The sequence below is a fragment of the Enoplosus armatus genome, chromosome 9, assembly GCF_043641665.1.
Source record: "Enoplosus armatus isolate fEnoArm2 chromosome 9, fEnoArm2.hap1, whole genome shotgun sequence".
In the NCBI taxonomy this organism is placed as follows: Eukaryota; Metazoa; Chordata; class Actinopteri; order Centrarchiformes; family Enoplosidae; genus Enoplosus; species Enoplosus armatus.
The window spans coordinates 21,614,520-21,638,941 of record NC_092188.1 but is presented as its reverse complement, the minus strand read 5'-3'; the positions used below and the strand labels follow the sequence as shown (position 1 = coordinate 21,638,941).

Below are 24,422 nucleotides of genomic sequence, written 5' to 3'. Positions count from 1 at the left end.
CCAGCTTTTTAGCCTCAGGCATTTCAAAGAATTCTGGGTGGCGGTGGTGGAGAGGGAGAAGGGGGAGCAGGTGGGGATTGTGTGTGTGTGTGTGTGTGTGTCTGGGTACCTGGAGTGTGCTCATTTTTAAGGGGGTGGGATGTTGTTAGGTGAGAAGTGAAAGGAGACAGTTACCATGTCTCCTGCCTTGAGACACAGCTCATTGTCACCAACTTAAAAAATGTACATAATTTCCCTTGTGCAGACACACACAGGCAAACACACACACACAGGCACACACACACACGCAGCCCTCAATCCTCTAATAACCTGTCTTCTAAAAACCTTACAAGGATTACCTATCTGGAAATCTGCTTTGTATGCAGAATGTGATGGCGGAATGGAAATGAGCAACTGTTCAAGATGGCGCCCACCAAAAAAAAAAAAAACGGGGAACCACATCTGCACAAACCGATTAATCCGAAACATTCAGAGGAATCTCAAGTCATTTACAATATCACAGAATCCATAATCAAGATTCACTGCCAGAGCCGGAGTCTGCGGCACAGAGTCAATGCCCAGTTCAATAAGGGCTGATGGAATGTATAATTTCATGACAGATGCACGCATTCACAGGGGAACACAAGGTCATTTTAACATTCACAGGCAAGAAAATACAACAACTTACCCTAGAAAGGAAATGCACACCCAATTATTAACGGGCAAAAGGAGGCAATAGCAAATGAAATATGTAAAATGTTTGTTCACTGATAGCAGAGTATTCACAAAATGCAAATGTAGCATTACATACAAATGTGTGCTGCTTTTAATGGCAACATGTAGCAATTTACAAACACGGCATCCTATGGATGTAAATGTGCGTCTCTAATTGGACAAATCCCTATGTATGCATAACATTAATTGGGATGATCATGTTTATCGTAAAGATTATGAGCTTATTTGTTCTAACAGGTGACTCACTGAGAAGACACATTAGGAGCAGACCACTGTGGTCTTGTACTCACGGTGGGAGGAGACCCATTTAATGTGTGGCAACTTCAACGCAATGCATTTCAAATGTGGAAATAGGGGCGAACAGATATGTAGATTTAAAAAAAAAAAAAAATCTGTGGCAATGGTTTGTTGGTTAGAACCTTGCCAAGCCATGCTAAATCCAGCCTTTAAAGCCACGCAGCGAGCCATAAAGGTAGGAGCCGGCTGATAGGCTGGTTGAGATCCATTGTTGTCGGGCCATCTGACAGTCTAACTCGCGAGGAAGGGGGAAACAGAGGAACAAGCCAGTGGGGTGCCTTATGAATTTAGACTAAGTTGAGATTCAACATTTGGCCAAAACACACTCTCTCCTGTGAACTGCCAGTGCCTCTTTGTGATCTGTCATGTGTGGTTTTACATGGGGGCCACTTTGACAACACATGCCAGAATTGCTTATCTTGGGTTAATGAAAGTAACAATGTGCAGAGAAATGAGTTGTACAGACACTGCTGTAATATGCAGAGATCCTTGTTTAGCAGAACTGTGAAATGCAGAAATGTCAACAAACAGCTTTAAAGCTTTAAAGCTGCAATAATCAAGATTTTTTATATTCACAATGGAACATATGACTATGTGTAATGTGAAAGGGGTGGCTCATAGCGATGAAGAGAGAATAATCACCCAATTCTGCGATTCCCCTCAGCTCCATAGAGCTTTTTAGCCTCTTTTAGCTCATTCTTTTGGTTTTATGGCCCATAGATTCTGCTCCCATCACTCCATTTTCAGCAGCAGCAGCAGCTTGTTTTCAGCATATGATAAAACCATCGTAGGCTTCAAGCCCAGCACAAAATGGTGTACAAGCTAAGCTAGCAAACTAAAGACCCAAATATACCAAAACAGAGCTAAAAGAGAGCATATATTAGACCTACATTCATTTTGGTGGCCAGAAACTGACAAACTCAAAATGCTACTAATGCTACTCCATGTCAGCTGGATGTGTTAATAAGCAATTGTTTGCTATGCTAATAGGTTTGCCATACCAGTTTTGTAAGGCGATAACATGTTGTCTTATTCAGCTTGTTTTGGGGTTCTTCTGCTCCTCAGTGGTCCCCCCAAAAATGAATTACTGCAGCTTTAAAAAGAAAAGTCAAACTCATCAGATATCAACGAATGTGGTGAATTTGTGACACCAAAGTGAAAAAGTTCAGGGTAGTCGCTCCATGAGGATGCTGAGACATCTATGTGGCCAGTTTGGGTCTTTCTCTGTCCTGCTCCCCCTAGCCCTGATTGCAGAAAGCCTTTACATGGAGCCATCTCTCACCCTGGCAACTTTGTGTGTGACCTTGTGGGGCTAAATAAGACTGTAAAATTGATTCAGCTCCCGTAATAAAAGAGCATACACATTATCAGCATTCTAATTATAATTAATACAGGCAGCAGCGGCAGACCCATTATTTACGACGGGGGCCCATGGTAAGCAAACACAACAATAATCTATTCCATATTTTTATTGATATGTTGATGAATGGCTCTCTTTCACACAAAACACCTATGGAATGTCTCAGTGGCCGATCATACAAGGGCTGATTATTTCACTGCCAGTTCCTTTCACCGCCGCTCCCCTCCCCACCTTTCCTTCAACCTCTCCTCTTGAGCCTTTCATTACCCCTTTGTTTGTATCACCTTAAGTCCCTGACTCTAAACCTCATTACCAAGAGCTGGATCAGGTGATAGAGTCAACTAACCTCCAGGAGGTGAATTACTGTCAGAAATAAACAGTCCGACAGCAACCTCGCACAACCGTCCGCCTATCCTGCACAGAGATATCCGGCACATTGTCTGCGAAGAGACCTAAGTCTAAAGGGAAGCAGGGGACGTTTCAAAACAAGCCTAATGTTGTCAATAGTGGTTTGATCCGGAATTCAACAGTAGAAAGGCCAAACCACAGTCAATTTTCGGCCAATTTAAACAGCACAATGAAATATCCTTACAAAAGGTCCTTCAGTGACTTTTTAGACCTACCCTTTCTGCACAAACAAGTGTTGTTAAAAATTCTGACTAATGTAAAGGAATAATTATTATAATTATATTTGTTTTTTTTCATTTGATTATTTGTTGGCTTTATCCTAGACCCAGAAAATCATTTGGCCTTCCCTGGGTTAAATTACTGTTCCAGTGCTTTATAAAAAAAAAACGCTTTTGTGTGAAGTTAAAATCACTCCTTTTCTAAATGGATTATATACTAATAACAGAACGCAGACTGCTGGCAAAGAATAAGAGAATACTACTATATTAAACAATCTCTGAATATTCTCTATCCAATGAATATCTGGTTTACTGAGCACAAAAGACCCCACTGCCTCACACTCAAAGTGTGTAAAATAAAAAGACAGCAACCTTCATATCTAGGTTATCCTTTATAATTAGGTGTCTATGTAGCTTATGCCATTTCCCCTGTTTGATAATTGTGGTCCATCCCTCCTAATTTTGAACGGAGTCAGAAAAAAAATGCTTATTTGTGCCTATCTTCCTTATTAATTCTCCTCACAAATCCTTGATTATTTTCCAATCCTTTCCTCTGATATCTCTGGCTCTGTTTGTCTGTTTCACTCACTCCTCCACTGAGCAGTCTGCCTTCCTTCTCAATCGCCTGTTTTGTTTCCCGTTTTAATGAACAGTTGGATTCTTTTATTTCTCTACAAGTGCTGGATTTGCCTTATCACCCCCCGTCCCTTTGAGGGTTGCCAATTGGTTTTATCCATGGATGTATCATTTCTTAGGCTTCCTCTTTTTTTCTCCACAAAGAGAAAGAACCACTCCGTCAACAAGCCTCTCCGGAGCCAGAGATTAAAAACCTCAACATCACCTACCTTCCAGCGCTACTCCCAACTGGTTTGTGTAAAACTCAATTAAACTTGTCCCCACTGAATTTCACATTACAGTACATTAAAAGGAAATTCTTCAAGCGTGATGACAAAGCTCAAACCTAGCTTCAGAGACGCTATTTAGGAGCTTTCCTAAACGTTGTAGTCTTCGGGGTTTTAGCCTCATGTCGACACAAAAGACAAAGAAAAGGTTTCTTTTGACTTGGGAGGAAAAACAAACTTTATGATTTATTTATTTACAGGCATGCTGAAAGTCACAGCGTCTGCTTGATGCGCTGCATGCAAACATCAAGGTCTCAGTCTATCAATTAGCTCCCAACAAAAGGTAAAATGCAGCTGTTTGATGATTAAAGGTAAATACTTTCAAAAGTAACCAGGACGTAATGATAGTTGTCAACCGTGTGACATTAGCCATCTTTGTAAGATACAGATGTTAATCTTTGAGGGGGGTTGCAGATTTTTGATCTCAATTTCAGAGCCTTAGTGAGTCGATAACAAATTATTCCACCGCCTTCATACAATCTGTCTGGGTGAAAAGGGAGTGTTCAGTCAAGCGTTGCACTGACGCAAAGAAACATCGCAGGTCGATGTGTGTGTTAACTTCATTCACATGTGATAATGTGCTTTCAATTACACGATAGTGAACCTGAGATTGAAGCGAGGGGGGGGGGTGGGGGGGTGGGGGTTGTCCTTAAGATGTCGTCTCTTTATGGAGAGCTTCTTACTCTTTTGTAGTTTGTGTTTTCTTACAGAGTGGGAGAGAACAAACGCGGCAGAAAACGTGGAGGGTTTCCTACAAAGCCGAAATAGGAGAGGAGAGAGGCTTGGCTTGGCTTCAGCCAGGTCGGCTTTACAAGAGGAGAATCTGGAGATGCACTCCTCCTTCCCCTCCCCTTCACTCTTTCTCTTGTTCTCCCCCGTATAGCCATCCCTCCCCGCAGCCCAAGAATTTAAGGGCAGCTTTGAACCCTCTCAGCGTTCGTCGACATTGTGCAATGTGTGTGTAGCCCCCCAAAGGTGTTTTTTTTTGTGCTGAGATTAGTAGATGAGGTGCAGTCTGTGTTTTGGGCCAAACATGCCCATCCTTTGACACGAGGGCAGACTCCGACTCTGACTGGGCTGCAGACCAAGATCACTCCCTCTTGTCTCCTCTGCTTCCTCCTCAATCCTCTCCAACACATGACATGTGTCACCGCCACAGATCTGCACTGGAAGATATGACCAGTTGAAGGTCAGGGCAAATCCCCAATGCAGAGAAGAATGAGGAAAAAAAAATCTCATAGACCTCTTCTTTTTTTTTTTTACACTGATGGACTATTTAAAAAGTTCATTTTTCTTAAATGCTTAACACATTTCATGGCGCTATAATGTGAAATCTCCATTAGCCAAAGATGGGTCGCTGCAGTAATGCAATGGATATGTCAATTTTCTTGTTCTGGAAAAAAGAATTTTTGCAGGGATTTAAAGCCCATGTAATATTCATATTTTCTATTTCACAGCACAATAGCCAGTGAGGAACTAAAGTGATTATACATAGCCAGAGTCAAATTCTAGGGCCGTTATCTATTATAGTTTAATAAATCAACAGAGGGAGAACAGGGTGCACAAATATTCTATAACCACACTGTTGGGCTGTTTCCTGGGCCAAATATGTTTGATGAGATATAAAAACGGGATAAGAAATATTTAAATAGAGGATTATTTTACAGGGAATTACATGGAAAGATGAATCATGTATCTTCATGCATCAGTTTCATGCATCTGCAGTTGGAGGTCCTGAGCAACCAAACTTCAATTAACTCACCAGTGACAAACTATTATTCAGTCCGAATGCGTTTCCGGGGCCAGGTTAACTCCGGCAGGAGGGAAAAGGGGCCACCGTGTAATTATTTGGCACTTACAATGTCCTACACTTCAGATTTGTGAGGATGGCGAGCAGAAAATCTGTTTACTATGGAGCCGAGTTCCTCACTCTCTTCTGTGCGGATGAAGCCTTTGAATAATTCATGGTGAGAGCCATAGGCATATGCAATGGGAAAGTGTTGGAGAATATCACACCAAAGATGGCATCCTCCATTATGTGCACTGTGCCCGGCGTGCCCACAGACCTCACATAATGTAATTGGACAAAAGTCAGATGCCGCATATTGAGGCGCTACATAAGGCGGCGATACTCTTCAGAGTCTCTGAAATGTGCTAATTGACACAAAAGCAGCTATAGACGAAGGATTGCATGGCTTATTGTCTTCACATATTTATCTCCAGCACCTCATTACTTTTTTCGTGCAGTTACAAGAAATAAGTGGAATAAATTTACTTACTACAACTTGTGTTCAAAAAGCATGACCTCTCCCAAATAGAACAGAGGGGTGGTGGGTGGGTGGGGGGCACAACAAGTCTTAAATTAGAATGTCATTATTCTGATTTGGTCCAGCAAAGATGTTTTTGTTGCGATTTTACTTCTGTTGACAACTTGTCTCATCGGGACGTTGCTGACTGAAACACTGTGACATGCGTTTTACATATCAAAACTGCCGAGCCTTTCATTTAAAGAGGCTTCATCTTCACTGACAACATTTTTATTGACAGGTAAATCCCCCGAGATTAGACGTGGCGGTCTAATTAGTCTCTTTCCCCACTGTTGTATTTGCACATCCGAAGCCCCTGGAAGGAAAGCGATCCAGACAAAGCCAACCGGTCGTGGAGGAAGTATTCAGATCCTTTACTTACAGTAAGTAAAAGTACCAATACCACACTGTAAAAATACCTCTCTACAAGTAAGAGTTCTGCATTGAAAACTTAAGGTACTCAAGTATAAGTACTACCAAATAATAGAAATATAAAAACTATATATATACTATTACATAGTATAGATGATCATTGCTCTTGCATTCATGTTTAAGCAGTATTTTACTCGTACTAGTTTGAAGTGGAGCTAATCTTTAACCATTTTGTATAGGGCTGCAACTAATGACTATTTTCATTATGGATTCATCTGCCGCTTATTGTCTCGATCAATCCAATTCATTGTTTGATTTGTAAAACGTCACATTTGAGGAGCTGAAACCATACAATTATTCATTATAATCATTTTCGCCTGAAAAACAGTCGCTAATTCATTTTTTGATAACTGACTAATTGTTTAAGCTACATGTTCATATGTATTACATGTTGGATAGTTTATTCTTCACAGTGAATTACATTTTAAACATTTCTGTATGTTTTGCATGTTAAATCTTAATGTGTAAAGTCACTAGTAATTATAGCTGTCAGTGGCGTAAAAAGTACAATATTTCCCTCTGAGATGTAAGAGTAAGAGAGAGTAAATGTACTGAGTTACATTCCACCTCCGAAGCCAAAGCTCCAAAGAGGGGACGATGATGGATGTGGTGGCCATCTAACTGTAGAAAGGAGTCGGTGGGTACGCTTGCTTAATTCCTGACATGAAATATTACCTGCAGCGCTCAACAGAGCAGACCTGCTTGGATGGCGGGAGAGATAGCATCCATCCTTTCAGTATAAGAAACAAACAAACAAACAAAAGCTCCAAGACCCCTGACCCGACAAAGGAAGTACAACTGATAAGTTAGTACCAATTTCTCCCGCTTCTCCTGCTTCTCTCTCTTCCCTTTGAATAGCATTTCTCTGCCTTTGGCCCCAGTTTCACCTTGCTACGCCTGTGCCCTTCTATTAAAGGTGGTAATGGCTGCCAACTTCCCTCAGGCCTTCTTTTTAATATTTGTCACTCATGAAAGAAAGAGAGAGAGAGAGGGGGTGGGGGGTGGGGGGGTTGGGTAGGGAGATGATAAATCTTACTTTTGCCAGCTAAGGGCTTCTATCTTCCAAACAGAATGAAATCCAGTCCAAAACACTGCTGCGCGCATTAGGAAGCTGTGGGTTTAAGCCTTGTCCGCAATGATCAAACCAGGATTTATGAAGCATCATAACTCCCGACAACATCCAGCGGCTTATTAATTTTATATATTTCTGTCCATTCCCTGATATTCCCAGCCTTGACAGTCACTCAAGATAAGCCAAAAGCGTTCTGACAGGATGGAGTGTGTATATATTTTTCACTGTTCTGCCGCTCCCCTCCAGTTGAATAGGTTTAGTGGAAACCTTGAGACTGCTGTGGTGTGATTTGTCTCTGGTTTTTGTCTTCACTTGCAACCTTCCCATTTGTAAGAGTCCTTAAATCAGCCTTGTACTCTGCTGAGCCATGAGAACAGGCCAGACAGAGACAGGGAGGGAGGGGAGGGGAGGGTCAGTGTGTATGTATGTGTGTGCATGTATGTCTCAATGTATGTTTATGCACAGGGAGGCAGAAGGAGGGGAGGGAGAGAGGGAGGTGATTGGCTCCACCAGAGTATCACACATGTGGTTGAATTTTAATCAAAACACCCACTAATCACCATTTACAGGCCGTCTATATAAAGGCCCGTTCTCCGATATGAGAGGGCAACATGCTGATAGGGTTTAATTTAACTAGAGTCTAGGTCGGAGGCTTGATTTAATGTGGCCCACAGGAAAACTGAGCAGGAAGGAGAGAGGGAGAGAGAGAGAGAGAGAAATGGTAGTTCTTTATGCAATGATCACATAAGTTCACATCAATAAAGCCCTGACCCATTACCAGAAACACTACATGAAAGAGGAGGGGCCCTCTGTGAGCGCAGGCTGCTCCTCAGCATAAAGGAAGAACTGGCTCCTGACGGCGGCTTCACTTTCCTGACAAGCTGTGCTGAAGCAGTAAGGCATCCTGACAGGCTGTTTTCCAGATAACTCCCTTAACCTTTCGAACCCCGATTTCCTCTTCAATTTCCCCCCTAAAGTACCTTAGATTTTGGGGAAACACATTTCCGTGTGGAAATATCACATATGTATTCTGTATCTGCTTGTTCCAACGCCTCTTTAAAGTGATACGATGCTCATATTGTGAAATACTAAAAGCAAACCCAGCGGTCTGATGGCTGCACCACCACATTCAATGGAACCGTTCCACATGTCTTTCACCATAGTTCTATCTAGTGTTTAAAATTAAGTATATTGTACACACACTATTATATGATTTCAATTTTTAACCCCCAAAATAACAGCTTCCACTTGCACTACACAACTTTGGCAGCACCAAATGTCAGCAAGGGATGTCACATTGGAATTTTTGAGGCAATCCATCACCCAGAAATCTTGCAATGTGCTATCAGTGTCACCAGTGACTTAGGCAGGTAGGTCGGTAGCAGGTTGCGTCATCACTGGCTACTGCTACTTAATTATAGCAGCACAACATCTAAGATTTATCCTTCTTCCTCCAGGGAATGTGAAATGAGAATGCTCTTTTCTACACCTTCACCCATTTATTCCAGCATAGCTGAAGAACTGTTGGCCGCAGAACACCTAGAGTGAAGCAGGTGGACGTCAGCTGCTTCGCTCTAGGGAACACTGAGAGTAGTTGAGAGAATAATGAAACTATAATGCTCAGTATTCGATGATTCTGTTCACCTAAAGAAACTTTTACATGAGGCTGGAGCTCTCCTTAAGTTTCCTCTAGGTCTCCTGAGGGCCCAGTGCATCTTCTTCCACCTTCACTTCTCTTCCAGCTGCCCGCGCTCTGGCTACGACCCCGACCCAGCTAACTAGCCACAGTGGCTATCTCACCCAGCAGTGTCTGACTAAGACCCTAGCATGCGCTAGCCAGCTCCAGCCCCAGTGACTGAAGCACACAGCGGTGAGGAGGCAGGCAGGATGTAATCTCCAGGAGCTGTTGATACAGGGAAACACACAGGGTTTGGGTCAAAGGGATTAAAATGGTGGAGGTGCTGGTTGTAAGAAGGAGAGGGGCTGTGAAATAGTGGAGGGAGCAGCGGGTGAGCCACCCCATAAGAGAGAGGAGTGGGGAGATTACAGGGGAAAATGGCGCAAGGGGGATTCCTGCAAGGAGAGGGGAAGAAGTGACTCCAAATGGCATCGGAACATAGCATTAGTAGCTACTATTCAACAGTATGCAGGCTTAGCGAGCTCAGGGCATCAGGAGAGGTGGCCATGTTTTCTGTGCTGGTCAGGTGATGCTGGCTTTCTATAGGTGACAGGTGTAAGGAAAAACATGGATATGGAGTGGGGAAAAGGAGAGCTGAAATCTTCACAGCCCCACTTGAAGACTCTTTGCTACTCAGTCACCCCTCTGTGACTGTGACTGTCTAAATATTGTCAGTGCCAGAAGAGAGAAAAAAAAAATCCAATCTTAAACAAAGGAGGCCAACTCTGCCGGGTAATATCGAGCGAGGATGCCTGTCTGAGGTTTTAACTGAGCCCTTCATGCCTATGCAAACCTCACATGGTTTGGATAGAGTTCCATCAACAAAACATGTCAATCACCTCACCTATCTTCCGCAGACCCAAATACTGTACTCACGGCTTCCATTTCACAGTCTGTGGGAGAGCGGGGTTCAAAAATCTTACATCAATTTTTTTTTTTTTTTTTTCAATCCAGCTATCCAAGGGGCTCAGATTCCAGTTACATTTCACATTGAATAGACTTGTGTTTCCAGCAGTCTAGCCCTCTTCTAGTATGCTGGCTAGTGGAGCGATGACAGATTGGTTTCCACTCACTGCACGGGGGAGCACAATGGAGTGGCTTTGACAGAGTTAAGAAACAGTGCATCAAGGCCCCCCCCCCCCAACCCTCCATCTCTCACACACACACACACACACTTCTCTCTTCCACTCTTTCCTTTCCCTTCTCTTTCTCTCTCTCTCTTCCCTGGGGCTTAGAGAATGGATGGCCCTGTCTGACCTGGACGACACTGATGTCTAGTCCTCTACACTACTGTACCTACAGCGCGCCTGTCTGCTCGCTCGCCACTCCTGCCCACTCTCTCTCTATAACACACACACACACACACACACACACAGTAAGCGCACACAAGGAACAGGGGCACCCATCTCTGTCACCCAGCGCCGACAGGCAGAGGTCAGCAGAGCTCAGGCACTAAAGCAACCTAGAGGAGGTTTAGCTCATAAGCGTCCGACATCACTGTCATGGTGAAGACACACACAAGGCAAGTCTTAACAACCTTAAAAATCTAAAAACGACGCTGTTACTTAATAACTGTAACTTGCTATAATTGAAATTAGAACAAGAAGTCCTCATACTTACATGACAAAACAGGTTGTTAATCATTGCCTTCTGAAAGAAGCCACATTTCTGATCTGGAGCCCTATCAGCAGCCCAGTATCCTGAGGAATTACGTCTGCATTGGACGATTCCGCACCTCACAGTTCACGTCCCTTTCCAGCATGCAGTGCCACTGCAGGACGTAGTGTGCCTTATGTGTAGTAAGGCGGAAAGTGATGGTGCAGAGGTCGGGGTGGTGGGCATGTAATGCATCAGACTTTCATGCAGGAGACCAGAGTTTGTGTCCGTCACACACATGGCGTTAACATCTGCTTTTCTGCCAACTCCAACCACAACCTTCCCTAACATTGACCTTTAAGGCCCAAACGCACTGAAAGCGATACTTGACGCGTCTCATTTGATGCGCTTCAATTGATGCTCCTATGGGGCACTGCAGGTATCAGATTTGAAATGAACCAGCAGTACTTATATAGGTTGCTATTTAGGCAAAATGTTTGTATATTACAAATCCCCCCCAAGACCATCGTTGCAAAGAGGATTCATATGTGTGTCTTCTTATCCACCACCTGTGGTTGGTTTTTGGTTAGAGAAAGATTGTGGTCATGGTTAAAAGAAACCAACGTTGACTGTTGGTAGGAGACGGGATGGCAACCTCAGTCTCAAGAGTTTAGCATAAAAACCTCACTCCACTTCGGCCTTTGCTGGTGAGGACAGCCTCTATCCAAACCTGGTTCTTTGGGTTCTTTGACATTAAAAACATCCTGAACCAAACTTGACTGCAGATCTCCACATGACGCAAACACAAGATGAAACCTGTCTTGGCCCCGCTTCTAGCAGGATTATTCACGTTTACCACACATTACCTTTCCAAATTACTACGACTACACCTTTAAAGCTCATTGTGGAACCCACCTCATGCATCCCCGTGTCCTTACCCATGGCATTTGACTTTAAGAGGGGTAGAATAGCTAAGATCCCTTGACCAGATAGCGTGATAACACAACCCGCAGATAAGGTACTAATGCTAGAGGTGGCTTGCAGTTGTGTACCTCCGTGCGCTGCAATGAGAAACGAAAAACTGCGATATCACACTGATACGGCCCTCTAAAGACTATGGGGCTATGTGGGGTTTTTTTCCACGCAGGTGGATGTACAATCAATAAAATGGATTAGCTGCAAAGGTATGTATAAAGGTTATCGCCGAGTTCTCCTGCATGAACACAGTGGCGACCCCACAAAACAATTTTGTAATGTGTCGAGCTATTTGTTCAGAGAAAATCTGATTATGTTTTGCCCAACCTAGAAATTGATTTGCAGGGGTATACATTATCAAAGGAAAAATGGACCCTATAAGGCTTGAATGGAATTGTTCTTACTCTATTCCCTAAGCTAGCGGTATCATTGCAGCAGTCAGTGTTGTATGTTTTTCCTTTCAAGGCTGCATCAGTGTTTTTCTTCCACTGTCATGTTCTTTTTCCCCTTCACTGTGGGCTCTTTTTTTTCCCTTCATAGTATGATCATCCCCTCTCTCCCTCAGTGCATCAGAGTTTCACCTAGACTCAGTTTCACTTGTTTAGTTCCACTCACTGCAGTCCTGTGTCAACCCTCAGAGAGACTTTAACCGTGTGGTTTTCCATCACGCTGACTGACGATCTAAACACCCCTCCACCCCAGTGATTCCTCTATCTCTCTCCCTCCATCTCTCTCGCTCACTCTCTCTGACACACACACACACACACACACACACACACTGTGACCCCCCCCCCCAAAGCCTGATAAAAAGGCACCAACCTCCCTCCCCTCCAAAAAAAAAAAAGCTGTGTGGATGTGCAGAAAGGCCCCTCTCTCCAGCTCTCAGCTTTTGTCTCTGATTATCCCTGCACACACACACATGCACATGGACACCCCTCCACGACCCCCTACATCCTCTCCCACACACACACACACACACACACTCTTCTTTACTCTGGATCTTGTGTGTGTGTGTGTAGGGGGGGGGGGGGGGGGGGGGTTTGACTCTGACCAATGGCATCCAACAGCAGGGCTTTATCCTGAAGCACACTGACAATGCTTTTCACACCTACTTACCACAGCAGAGATGGGGGCGGTGGGCTGCATCATAACCCAGGACTAAAAGCAGGCTAAGGGCTTTTAGAAGACACACACAGAATGGACTCTTTAATTACTGACTCAAGATCCTGCAATAGATTAAAAAAAAAAAAAAAAAAAACCTTGCAGAAGCTTATTTTCATATCCGCAGAATTCTTTCAATGAATATAAAAACGGTCATTGATTGTGCCGTTAAAGGGAAGTTAAGAAGCGAAATATAAAGTACATATAATCACATTAACTCGCAGTGATTAATGTAATAAAATGTGATCTCTCTCCCCCATCTGTATTGAACACATTCAATACTGAGGAGACATGCTCCAAATATTAAGAAGCAGCTCCCTCAAAATCCACTTAACCACGTCCACTGTGTTCAAAGGCATCGGCGAAAAGCAATGCAGATAACTCATATAACATGCTTATGCAGTGCAGACAGGGCGAGTGCACATGTGTGGAGGAAAAAGTGAAAAAAAAACCCAAAACCCCAAAACAATGACTCATGTCTGCTTCTGATGCCTGTGCACTCGCAGTATTTTGAGCACAAGGGGCTGCATGTGTTTCATCCATCAGCCCTCCTGCGTGATCAATACCAAAGCATTTCTCACCATTGATTATACAATTATAGAGAAGTTAAATCTGTGACACGCTCTCATGTAGAAGCATTAACCAACGCAGCCAGCGGTGGAGACTGAGAGGAGGGAAGAAGCTTCCTCTTCACTCTGTTTTTTTTTTTTTTTTTCATAAACGTGGTGCTTAAAGCGAGCTCAGTGTAGTCCAGGTACTTCACTCAGATGATTATAATGCCACGAGGGTGCAATACATCACTCTTATTAGCCACACTGGAGCACAATGGTATCATAATTAATGGTCGCAGCAGGATTGAACGCTGCCCTGACATGGAAAAGTGGGCCTACTTAAGCTCTACAAGGCATTTAAATATGCAGAGTGAATGGCACAACCCAAACCCTCCTGCTCTAAGGACAGCCCACGCTCATTAGCCTGACACCTTCCCGTGGCATTGATACAAGGACGACCGGCTATACTCACACACACACAACACAAATCACAAGCGCATACTGTGCATACAGACCGCAGCGACAAAATGTAAAGTTGCATGGTGATATATGAGGAGAACAATCTTGTCCCTCATCAGTGCCCATCACTTCTTTTACATTCTCTCCCTGTATTGTTGTTTTTGTCTTAAGGCTTAGTCTACTCTGAATGCAGATGGACATATATGTGTCAGCAGCCATTATGCAAATATCCGGTAATGGCGTTTGGTCTGTGTGTGTGTGTGTGTGTGTGTGTGTGTGTGTGTGTGTGTGCTTGCAGTGAATGAGGGTTGCTGTGGCAGTGAGTGTGGTGTCTGCTGCCTGTGCTATACTGTCTAGCAGAGGGAAACTGCCTGCGCGGCGGGAGAACAATGCACATAAAAGGCTGTCGGAGGAAGCGTCTGGAGCTGACGTCTTTCACATGGCTCTGAATGGAGCAGCAGCAGCAAAGTGTGTGTGTGTGTGTGTGTGTGTGTGTGTGTGTGCGCGTGTGCATGTGGTTTATATGCTTACGAGTGAGACAGAAAGAAACAAAAAAATTGGGAGAAAACGCCCTCTTGAATATTTGTAGACAGAGACGGGAGGAAATAATATGAGTGTGTGTTCCCGCCTTAGTCATGAGTGCTGAAATGTGTGTGTACATGAATGCCTGTGCTCCTAAATACATGTGTGGGATGGTTAAGTCCCCTAAGATCGCCGTATGATTTGGCTTTCGCTGTCCTTAGCCCACCACACACTCTCCTCCTCCTCCTCCTCTTCCTCCTCCTCTCCTCTCCATAAAGCCAGCTTTACAACTTCTCCTCAATTGCTAATGTGGAGGCTCCAGCTACAAGACACGCTACTCAACGGCTGCCAAATGCCTAAACCAGCCACTCCTCTGCACCCTGGCTCACTCCAGCCTGACCGTACCGAGTTATCGCGTGGCTCAGTGCAATCAATTATTGTTGCAGTGGAATCATTAATAATTTCCCAATGAAAACGATTCTGTTGATCTGTTGTCTTTTAATTAAACATAATTAGTCGGCTGCTCGGAGCTGTGGTGGGGACTCCTTTAGGGTACAATTTTGTTTTAATACACTGATAATGAATTTTTTACATTGTGTCAGTTGTTTAGTTATTATTCAGTCACACTATTTCGCTATGTTCCCAGATAACAGATAATAACCCCTCGCACCTCCTATTCGCCGCAGTCATTTTAAAACGAGGAGGGCTGAAATGAACAATTAAATTTTGAACTGTAAGAGTCCTCTCCTCTCAACCTTTAATGCTGCATGCTGCCAAGGAGCAGCGAAGGAAACAGTACAGTGTTACGCTTTCATTTGCGGTGGAGAAGAAAAACTCAAAATGTCTCTGGCTGTACATTTCAAGACTGGTTTTATTTAAAGAAAAAAAAAGAAAAAAAAAAAAGTCTGATACTACATCTGTCCAGGCAGTTCATGCTGGTTCATCTTATGCCTCAGAGGTCTACAGCTCTGGAGCAGTGGTAAAAGAGCAAATGAAGGCATGAAATAAAAGGATCTGATTGTGAGGACTTAGAGAATATGAAATAATACAAAGACACAGCGAGTTGGCTAATTCGGCACTGTCCGGGCTTATGTAAAACGGCCTAGTTACATTGGTCAATTTCTGCGCGAACAATGGGCTAAGTTGCTCTGGAGACTTATTGGACATGCTGTATCTGAATGTGGTCTGGCTTAAGAGGCTTACAGTTGAAAAGTTTAGGTGACCTCTGAATAAAGCCACATAATGTGGTCACATTGAGTGTGTACACTTTCAATGGGCTCAGATATCAGGTAACAATGGGGTAAGCACAATGGAGGCTCACACTGAGGATGAATGAAGTCATATATTGTACATTAGACCTAAAACTGACACTCGCCTTTAACTGCACACTCCGATCTGACCGTGTTTGATTTCAGAAAATGTACACTGTAGAGAAGGACTGTAACATACTGCAGGTATTTCCTTTGAAAATGTGATCAGATATAACTAATATAGGAAGTCTTCAAATGGAATTTTGCTTTACAGTAAGAGCCACTGCATTTTCAAAAATGCACATATTATTAGTGTATTATAAAGTATAACGCTGTAGTTTATCTTTCATACAACACATGGGCCACAGACAGGGTTAGGGAAGTCAGAAGGTTGCGAGGGACAGACAGATGCATTGCCGGTCTTGTTCTTGTTGATGGGATTTGCTCAAAATAAGAAAAGTATAGATTATAGAACACCAGACTTATCCTTTAAAAAGCTGTTTGACGACAGTAAACGCATCACAGTTGGGCTTGGCCACAACGGCTCTCTGAACAGTTGCTAAAATTCTTCCAATCAGGCAAGTTTGCAGCGTTTGAGCAGAGCCTTCATTCAACATATTCAACAGGGAGATGGTAGAAGAAGAAAAAAAAATCTGAATTTTCCTTTCTCTGTTAGATCTCTCCTACTTTCCAGCTGTATTGTTTATCAATCTGTTGTTTATCTGTGCAGAAATTCTCCACTGGTTTCTATCTCTCCCTCTCTGTCTGGGTCCCTGTCTGTCATTCTCTCTCTCTCTCTCTCTCTCTCTCTCTCTCTCTCTCTCTCTCTCTCTCCCCCCCCCCCCCCTCCGTCTCCAGCGTTACTGTAACATATAATTGCTCTGCAGACTTGCTGCCTGTTTCTATAACTTCAGCGGTTCAAAGAAACTGTCGGAGTGTGGAGGAGAGCATTGTGGGAGTTCCAGGTGGATTTCTTGATAATGAGTTAGCGCAGTAGTCGAGCTGAGAGTTTTAGTAATGGCTGGCTGCTAAGGCTCTTCCTGGGAGTTTAATGTAAAACAAACAGGGCCATGCTGACAGCCTGGGAAAAACAGATATTGCAGTTTCCCACTTCCACTTCAGGGCTCTTCTTCTTGCTCCCCACTTTAAGAACGGGAATTCAAAGAAGATTTTATATTCATGAAATGGCTCTGTGAATCCTAATTTGAGACATTTAAATTCCTCAAACATTACTCATGCTCTGTGGCTTCTAATTTCTTTAAATGGATAAAATAAAAAGCCCCTGTCTCTCATCTGGATGAAATGATACCGACAGGGAAACGGAACACAAATTGTCAGCAAAGACATAGTTTTGCCGGCAACAGGAATTGTAGGATCCCAAAAATAGGCAAAAAAATCTATATTTGACACTATAGGGTTAGCTTGTCTTGGTGCTGATGACCAGGGGCACCCCGTGGGGGAACCGCTACACCACCCTGCTGCTTGTTACGCACTCCAGTGCATGTATTATACATAACACGCTGCTGGAATACAACTCTCAAGAGGAATCATTTTGCTGAATCCTGTCCCCTCTCCACATATTCCTCCGACTTCCTGAAAGACAAGTTTCGGGGACGGAGGACGAGCAGTTGTACAAAACATAATGCGGAAATCATAGGACAGAACAGCACCAACAGTAAGCTTACAGCCACTCAAACCAATCACCAGTCCTTACTTAGAGATACTCCCCCATAGATTCACGCTGGCAAGCATCCAAAGTGAACTGCTACTATCTTTGCAGGCAGCCATAAAGAAAGCCGAGACCACTGAAACGTGAGCCAAAACATATTTTGCAAGCATACTGTGTATTGAGATATTCACTGTTTTCCATAAGTAACGCATCTCAGGGAGCAACGAAGCAGCCTACAGAGGAGAAACAGCACAGGGGTGAAGATATAAACAATCTGGGCCTCAGCTTTTTTCGAGGTGGGAAGAAAGTTGCTGTTGGACTCTTCGGAGCCTTTTCCCCTCTAGTCGATCCACGACAAACGCAACTCCAGCGCCGCTCCAAAACGGAAGCAAAAAGGCCGAATTCCAAATTGAATTTAAGAAAAAGATTTGACATTTTCAGCACGCCGACATTCAATTTCAATGTCACCTCCAGAGGGTGCCCGCACATGCAGACTGGAATATTTTAAAAGGGGGGCCGATGAAGAAGAATGAGCGGCATAAATCGAGTCACAGTCTGGACGCAAGAGTCAAACAGCTGAACGGCATCAAACACTTCACCACTTTCTGAACTTACTCCCAGTCCACCTGAAAAAAAGTCGCCAGGAGCAAAATGTGGAACAAGTTTGGGTGGAAAAAAAAAAAAAAAGAAACCCCAACACCCAACAAATTTATCCAGAGCTTTGTGGCAGAGTTGCTACAAAGCTGTTGGAGTCAAGTATGGAATTACACAGCCTGGACCTTGTGGTATTTCTTCAATATTTATTCCAACACTGGCTTCAAAGTCAAAAGTTTTCCTCATGTGAAAACACTGGCGTTATTATTTAATGGAATTAATGTGAAAAAAACGGATACTTCCATAACTAAACGCGCTAAAACTATAGAAGTCTGAACAGAACAGAATAAATGATGCTGTTTTTTCGGCTTAGTGACGTCGCAGACGCAGCAACTAAGAGGTGACAAGAGATGTTTAACTTCTCCTCCTCCGAGATTTCAATTAATTCTTTGTATTCAACGTTCCCTCCGTTATCATTTATCATCAGTTGGCAAGCGCGTGAAGATTTACTGTAATGAACTTACACAGTACAACACAGAACAACTCTCACAAGGAAGCGTGGGGGGAGGGGGGGGGGGTGTTATTGTGTTTAATTTAATAAGGTCAAACTGGAAGTGACAAACAGCTGAGGTGATGACACTTGCATCTGTTTGCATGTGATGCTATCTCGAGAATATGTGTGTGTGAAGAGTGGCAGAGGAAATTCTCCAGACTTAACAAAAAAAAAAAAAGTGAGAAATCCTGTTATTGCCCCCCCCCCCCCCCTTTTTTGTTTCATACAGTCAGTCTCCGAGCAAAAAGATTAGAAGATTTTAAAGAAGTGCATAATCTTCTTTAACAGCTTATCAAAACTTTAATGATTTGGTGATAAAGAGCACAAAGTTAAGTAGCCGGTTAAGAGGATAACTCCCCAGTGCAGTCTAGTGATTAGTAGATGAGAATTGGGAGACTGAAAATCCGGGGTTGCAAATCCCACTCCTGCCACTTATTCACTTTGAGGGAGAAGAAGCTCCATTTCAGCTTTGGGGGTATTGTCACGGGGTAATCATTTTTGAAAAGTGATAAATGGAGCCCCTTTCCTTCACCCTTTGGAATCCAAAACACATCTTTATTTACGTATTTATTTTTCACTGTGTCTCTCTGGTTAACACCCGTCAAGACCCAATTATAGCTGCAGAAGCCGTGCGCTTTCATGGGGAGTGAAGCTGCAGACTGTGGTGTCAGTGTGCACTTTTGAGCATCTTCCCATGCAATCTGCAACAAAACCAGGCTCTCCACAGATCCATGTTTTAATGAGGGGGTCTTTGCTGGACACAATGCAGCGGATTGAGGAGTTTATCTTCATGACAGTGGGTCATTTGGGGTTTTCGTGCTTTTTTTTTGGGGGGGGGGGGGGGGGGGGGGGGCGTAAAATAAACAACGTGGATATTCTGGACAGATATGTTGTGTTTCTGTCCGCATATGTACATAAATCCGTTTCTGGTGGGGCTTGTATGATTACGTCTGATTTGCTGAAGATATACAGCTAAAGCTTTGCTGAATTAGCGAGAGAACAAATGAAGCAAAATGGCAAACCCCATCTCCACTTGTGCTTTGCTCGCTATCTGCTCTGAGATAGGGATTCACTTAGTATAAGAGTGAGAGGAAAAAAAAGGGGGGCATTAATTACCTCGTGAAATCTAAAGACCATTAACTTTGTGTGTCAAGTGATGTTTCTCAGTTCTTAATCAGAGTTTTAGTGATACAAACGACTCTTTGGACTAAAACAGATATGGTGTGCGTGCATGTATGTGTTTTTGTGTGTCCTTGTGGGCCGTGCAAATGCAATTATTTGAGTGCGTTTGTGTGCAAGAAAGAGAAGAGTAAAAAAAAGTCAAAAGAAAGACAGAGAGACAGACGAGAGAGAGAGGGAGAGAGGGAGACAGGCAGGAGTGGAGTGGATGGAGGATTGTGAGTGTCTTTGCGGCGGCGCTGTGGCGCGGTGTGTTGCGCCGCGGAGAGATAACAGGATGCCGGCGCTGCTTGCTTACCTTTGCTGTACACCACACAGTTGTTTTTGTTGTCCTCCGCTCCCTGCCAAGTCACATCCAGCAGCCACCTGGGGCCGGCGCTCAGCACCACCGGGACCGTGCTCTTCGTCTTCTGGACGGGGACAGATAACAAACACTAATCATTTGCTTATTTTGGTGATTAAAGAAACATTAATAACCACTGAGTTACGCTCTTCTGCTGCTCTGAATGGCCATAAACAGACAATTTCAGAAACTATACAGCGTGCAACTCAAGTCCACCCCAATCCCATTTTTTTTGTTTTTTTGTTTTTTGCTGAGAAGATTTGAGAATCAGTGCAGGTTTTGTGTGTGAGCATGTGTGTGTGTTTGTGTGATGGCCTGCAGACAAAGGCTGTACAGTGGTTGGAGTGGTGACAAATGGGTGCAAGAGCACTGCATTGTATCAAAAAAGGAGGGAAAAAATCATCCAGGATTGGACCCAGTGATTCAGCATCAGATCTTTTAGATTAAGAAGAACATCTAAGGTGACTGGGAATTATGAAAATAGAAAGAAAGGGAAGGGGAAAAAAATGGCTGGTGACTTTCAGAGAGAAGGAAGCGAGTGTTCAGCGGTGAACTTTGGGCACATTGTGCCTCGCTATCGCCAGGATCTCACTATTTCCTGAAACAAGCAGGGAAGAATTTAAAGAATCAGTATCTATTTCAAAGGGCGATTGAGGTTAGAGTTCTTATAATATGCCGGAAAAATTATTCTGAATGTGTAAGGTCATTTTTCTTCTCGGTCAGAGGTCAAACGTGGAGTTTCATTTCTCGGAAAGAAAGAATAAAACAGGGAGATAGAGTGCAACGTCCGCCATAATAGATTCACATGGTGCACTGTCACCAGATTGGCTTGCTCTATTTATCCTCATGTGATTTTCTTTTCTGTTTGATTTCATTTTGGTGTTCCTTTTTGTTTGATTCTTCTTGCAAAATGGTGTGTTGGCGGTGTTGTGTGTGTTGCAACATCTCGGGCTCCTGGGTACAGTAGCCTATTACTCAAAGGCAAAATGTCAGTATTTCAAGGCCATTACTTTTGAACCTCGGGGCCCTCCTTCATTAGGATGTTACAGAAATAGTTTAGCTAAGAGAAAATGGGTTGGGGCGCAATCTCGACACTTCATTCCTTTTTCCATCTGAGGCAGGCAGCGACAGGACACTGTCCATCTGCCTAATGCAACAGAAAAATACTAGTCCTCTCTCTCCTGCTTTTCACTTATTTCTCCCCCGCAAAAGGCAACAACCTTCAAGGATAAATGCAAATGTCACTTGAGCATGTTAAAGGTCTGAATTGGCACAGATATGCACAAGAGATGAGCACTGTGTGCCTGCATGCCCCTTCCTCCTCCTCCTCCTCCTCCTCCTCCTCCTCCTCACCCGCCCATTTCTCTTTCCATGAACTCTATCTAGTCAGAGGCTGGAGGACAAACTGATTTTTTTAGAGCATTATTTACAAATAGCAAATACGTCTCAGAGAGACGATAGCAATCTGTTTGGATTTTGTCTGCAAATTAAGAAAACAAATACAGACACTAAATAAAGACTGATTTCTAAACAGTCCTTATATATTTATATACACATATATATATATATTTAGCTCTGCACATTGGCAAACTACACTGCCAAACTGATCAAACACAGACAGTAAATTGTGTCTGTTGATATTCTTATTCCTTCTCCTGGCATCCCGGCTTCTTATCCCGTCCTGGCAGCAGATGAGAGACAGAGGACCTCTGTAATTTCAGTCATCCTCGATTTCACATTTCAAATTAGCCTCACAATAAAGTCTTCTATCTGGCCAACCTGAAAATCTCACACCCCTGTCAAAGGAGCAGAGCAGACCGGGCCGATTGTTGCTAGGACGACTATCTGAAATGGGAATCAGATTAACCCTTCCTTAGATCTCCAGACTGGAGCCATCTCTTATTCAGCAGCGTGAGGCCTCTCTGCCGTCCCTCTGAGCCTCTGGGAATTCATGATATTTCAGCTGCTCTTAATGTAGCCAACAGGGACAAAATAGCACGTTAACAAGACGTCCTCCCACTGTTAGAAATCATGAGAAATTTGTTAGAAATCATTGCAGTAATCACAATTGCTCCTGCAGTTATTGCTGAGAAAGAAAATTCCGACTATGGGTATTATGTATTATTTAGATTCCATTGTTAATTGCTAATATTTGCTTTGCTTCCTTCTTGTTGGAAACAGAGCCGCGACAACACATGACACTTTCTCAATGCAGATTTACATAATGCATCGATGGTGACAATGGTGGCCCATGTGCTTTGTAAAGCATGCTGCATGTACCAGCCGTCACAAAGACAAAGAAAATGCAGAGGAGCAACTGCGCACAACATATTTAGGATTAAGACACACAGTGTCAGCGTCACTGCGGGGAGGAGCGTCTGCAAATGCAAATGAAAACGTTCGCGCAACCCGGATCAGTTGGCCTGAGTGGCCGAGGCCGGGGAGAAATGCAGATTGACAGGCAGAACATTTTGATTTCCCCCGGAGCGAGGGAGCATGTGATGAGCTGGCTTCACAGAAACAAACTCCTCTTCGCACAAACCAGGGGATGTGACGTGTGGAAGCTCTTTCCTGTCCAAACCAGAATGCTGAGGGGATGCTGCAAAATATGCTGACCCCTATTGGATAGTTAAATATGTCAGTTGCAAAAAAAAAAAAAAAAAAAAATCTGTGCATATGCATATACAAGAGGCTAATCTTAACTAAGCCTCTATTTTAATGTAATCTTTATGACGTCAACAATACAAAAAAAACCTGAACATATTCCCATTTTTAATATCACATATTTATTGCAGCTATTTTTAATAAATATTCAAATAAAGAGATATTGAGAAACAAGTAAACATTTGTTTCGTCTATAGAGATACAGTGTTAAATATCAGTTTACAGACTATCATCCCTGTCAGAGCCTGTAAACCCCCCCTCTGGCCTTCCTGTCTATGTAGTGTGTTATGGTTTATCCACCCTCTGCCTTCACTCCAGTGGTTTCAATACTCTCCCGGTATTTTTTTATTTTATTATTTTTTTTCTCCTCTGAGCTCTGTTACCGTTGCTCGTGTAAGAGATACAGTGACCAAAACAGTGTAGTCAGCGAGGAAGTGATTACAAAACTGATGCTCCAAATTCGCTATAAAATGAAAATCAATATTTCCACAAGTTGCTGCAACATAAAAGATAACCTTCATTGATTTTTCTAGACTTAGGCCTCTGTGATAACATCTAATATAAATTTTCAGCCACACGGATTTGGATCAGAGCGGAGCAGGGGCTGAACGATAAGTTCCGTGCACATCTCTCAGAGTTGGATTTTTTCTCCCCCCCCCCCCTCACTTCCCCTTTTCCCTCTTCCAAGGCAGGGCTGTACTATTTATAATTGGCCCTGTGTGAGCAAAAGCTTCTATCAGGAATCTGTTCTAATTTTTATTACTGAGAAGCTAAAGCCTGTTCCAGATAATTTGGAAATTTCAGGGGAATTGTGATAGAGCTGATGGCACAGCCGGACTGACTCCAGAAAGGAGCTAACCTGTAATAGCCTCTGTGGCTGCGCTGATTAAATGTTGCCATAGATGAAAGACCTGCCATCACCGCAATAAATTAACCAATCACACAAATCCCAAGTCGCTACTAATCCCTCCTTGATACCATGATCCTCTGATCAGCTGAAGGAGGTGAAGAAGAAAGTGGCTTGTGACACTCAGCCTCCTCCTAACTCCCTGCTTCCCTGTGTAAACAACAAGCTAATGATATCACCGCTGACCATTTCACCACCACTGGCTACTCTTAACCCGCTTCATGGTCAGGGCAGGTGAAATCGATACGAACCTTGGTGGGAATGATTATTTTCCTCGTCGCTTTTTTTTTTTTTTTTCTTCCCCCACCAAGGTCACTGACTGGCACTGTATCCGTCTTGATCCCACAGCTGCAGGATTTAGACAACTGAGAGATCAAAACCACTCCGTCTGAATATCTCGAGACATTCATTGGCTTTATACATCCCGCGTTCAGCGCCCACTCGGTGTGAAGTAGTGCCATTTTGAAACAAAAAAATGCCAAATATCGCAATCAAGTAATGGCATTAACATCTTTTGAATGTTGCATGTTTTCCCCCCTTTCCCCCCCCCCAATAAAACACTACTTTCAAAAACAGCGTTTTTCACTTGAATTACCAATAAACACATTACAT

At 43.3% G+C, this 24,422-nt stretch overlaps 1 protein-coding gene across 1 annotated transcript in view; it reads right to left on the bottom strand.

The window, feature by feature from the left end:
• Nucleotides 1–24,422, bottom strand: part of zfpm2a (zinc finger protein, FOG family member 2a) — an 83,446-nt gene that overhangs the window by 22,367 nt on the left and 36,657 nt on the right. The window contains exon 5 of the mRNA XM_070911917.1: nt 20,195–20,306. Coding sequence (XP_070768018.1) covers nt 20,195–20,306 — 112 coding nt within the window. The remainder of the gene's footprint in view (nt 1–20,194; nt 20,307–24,422) is intronic.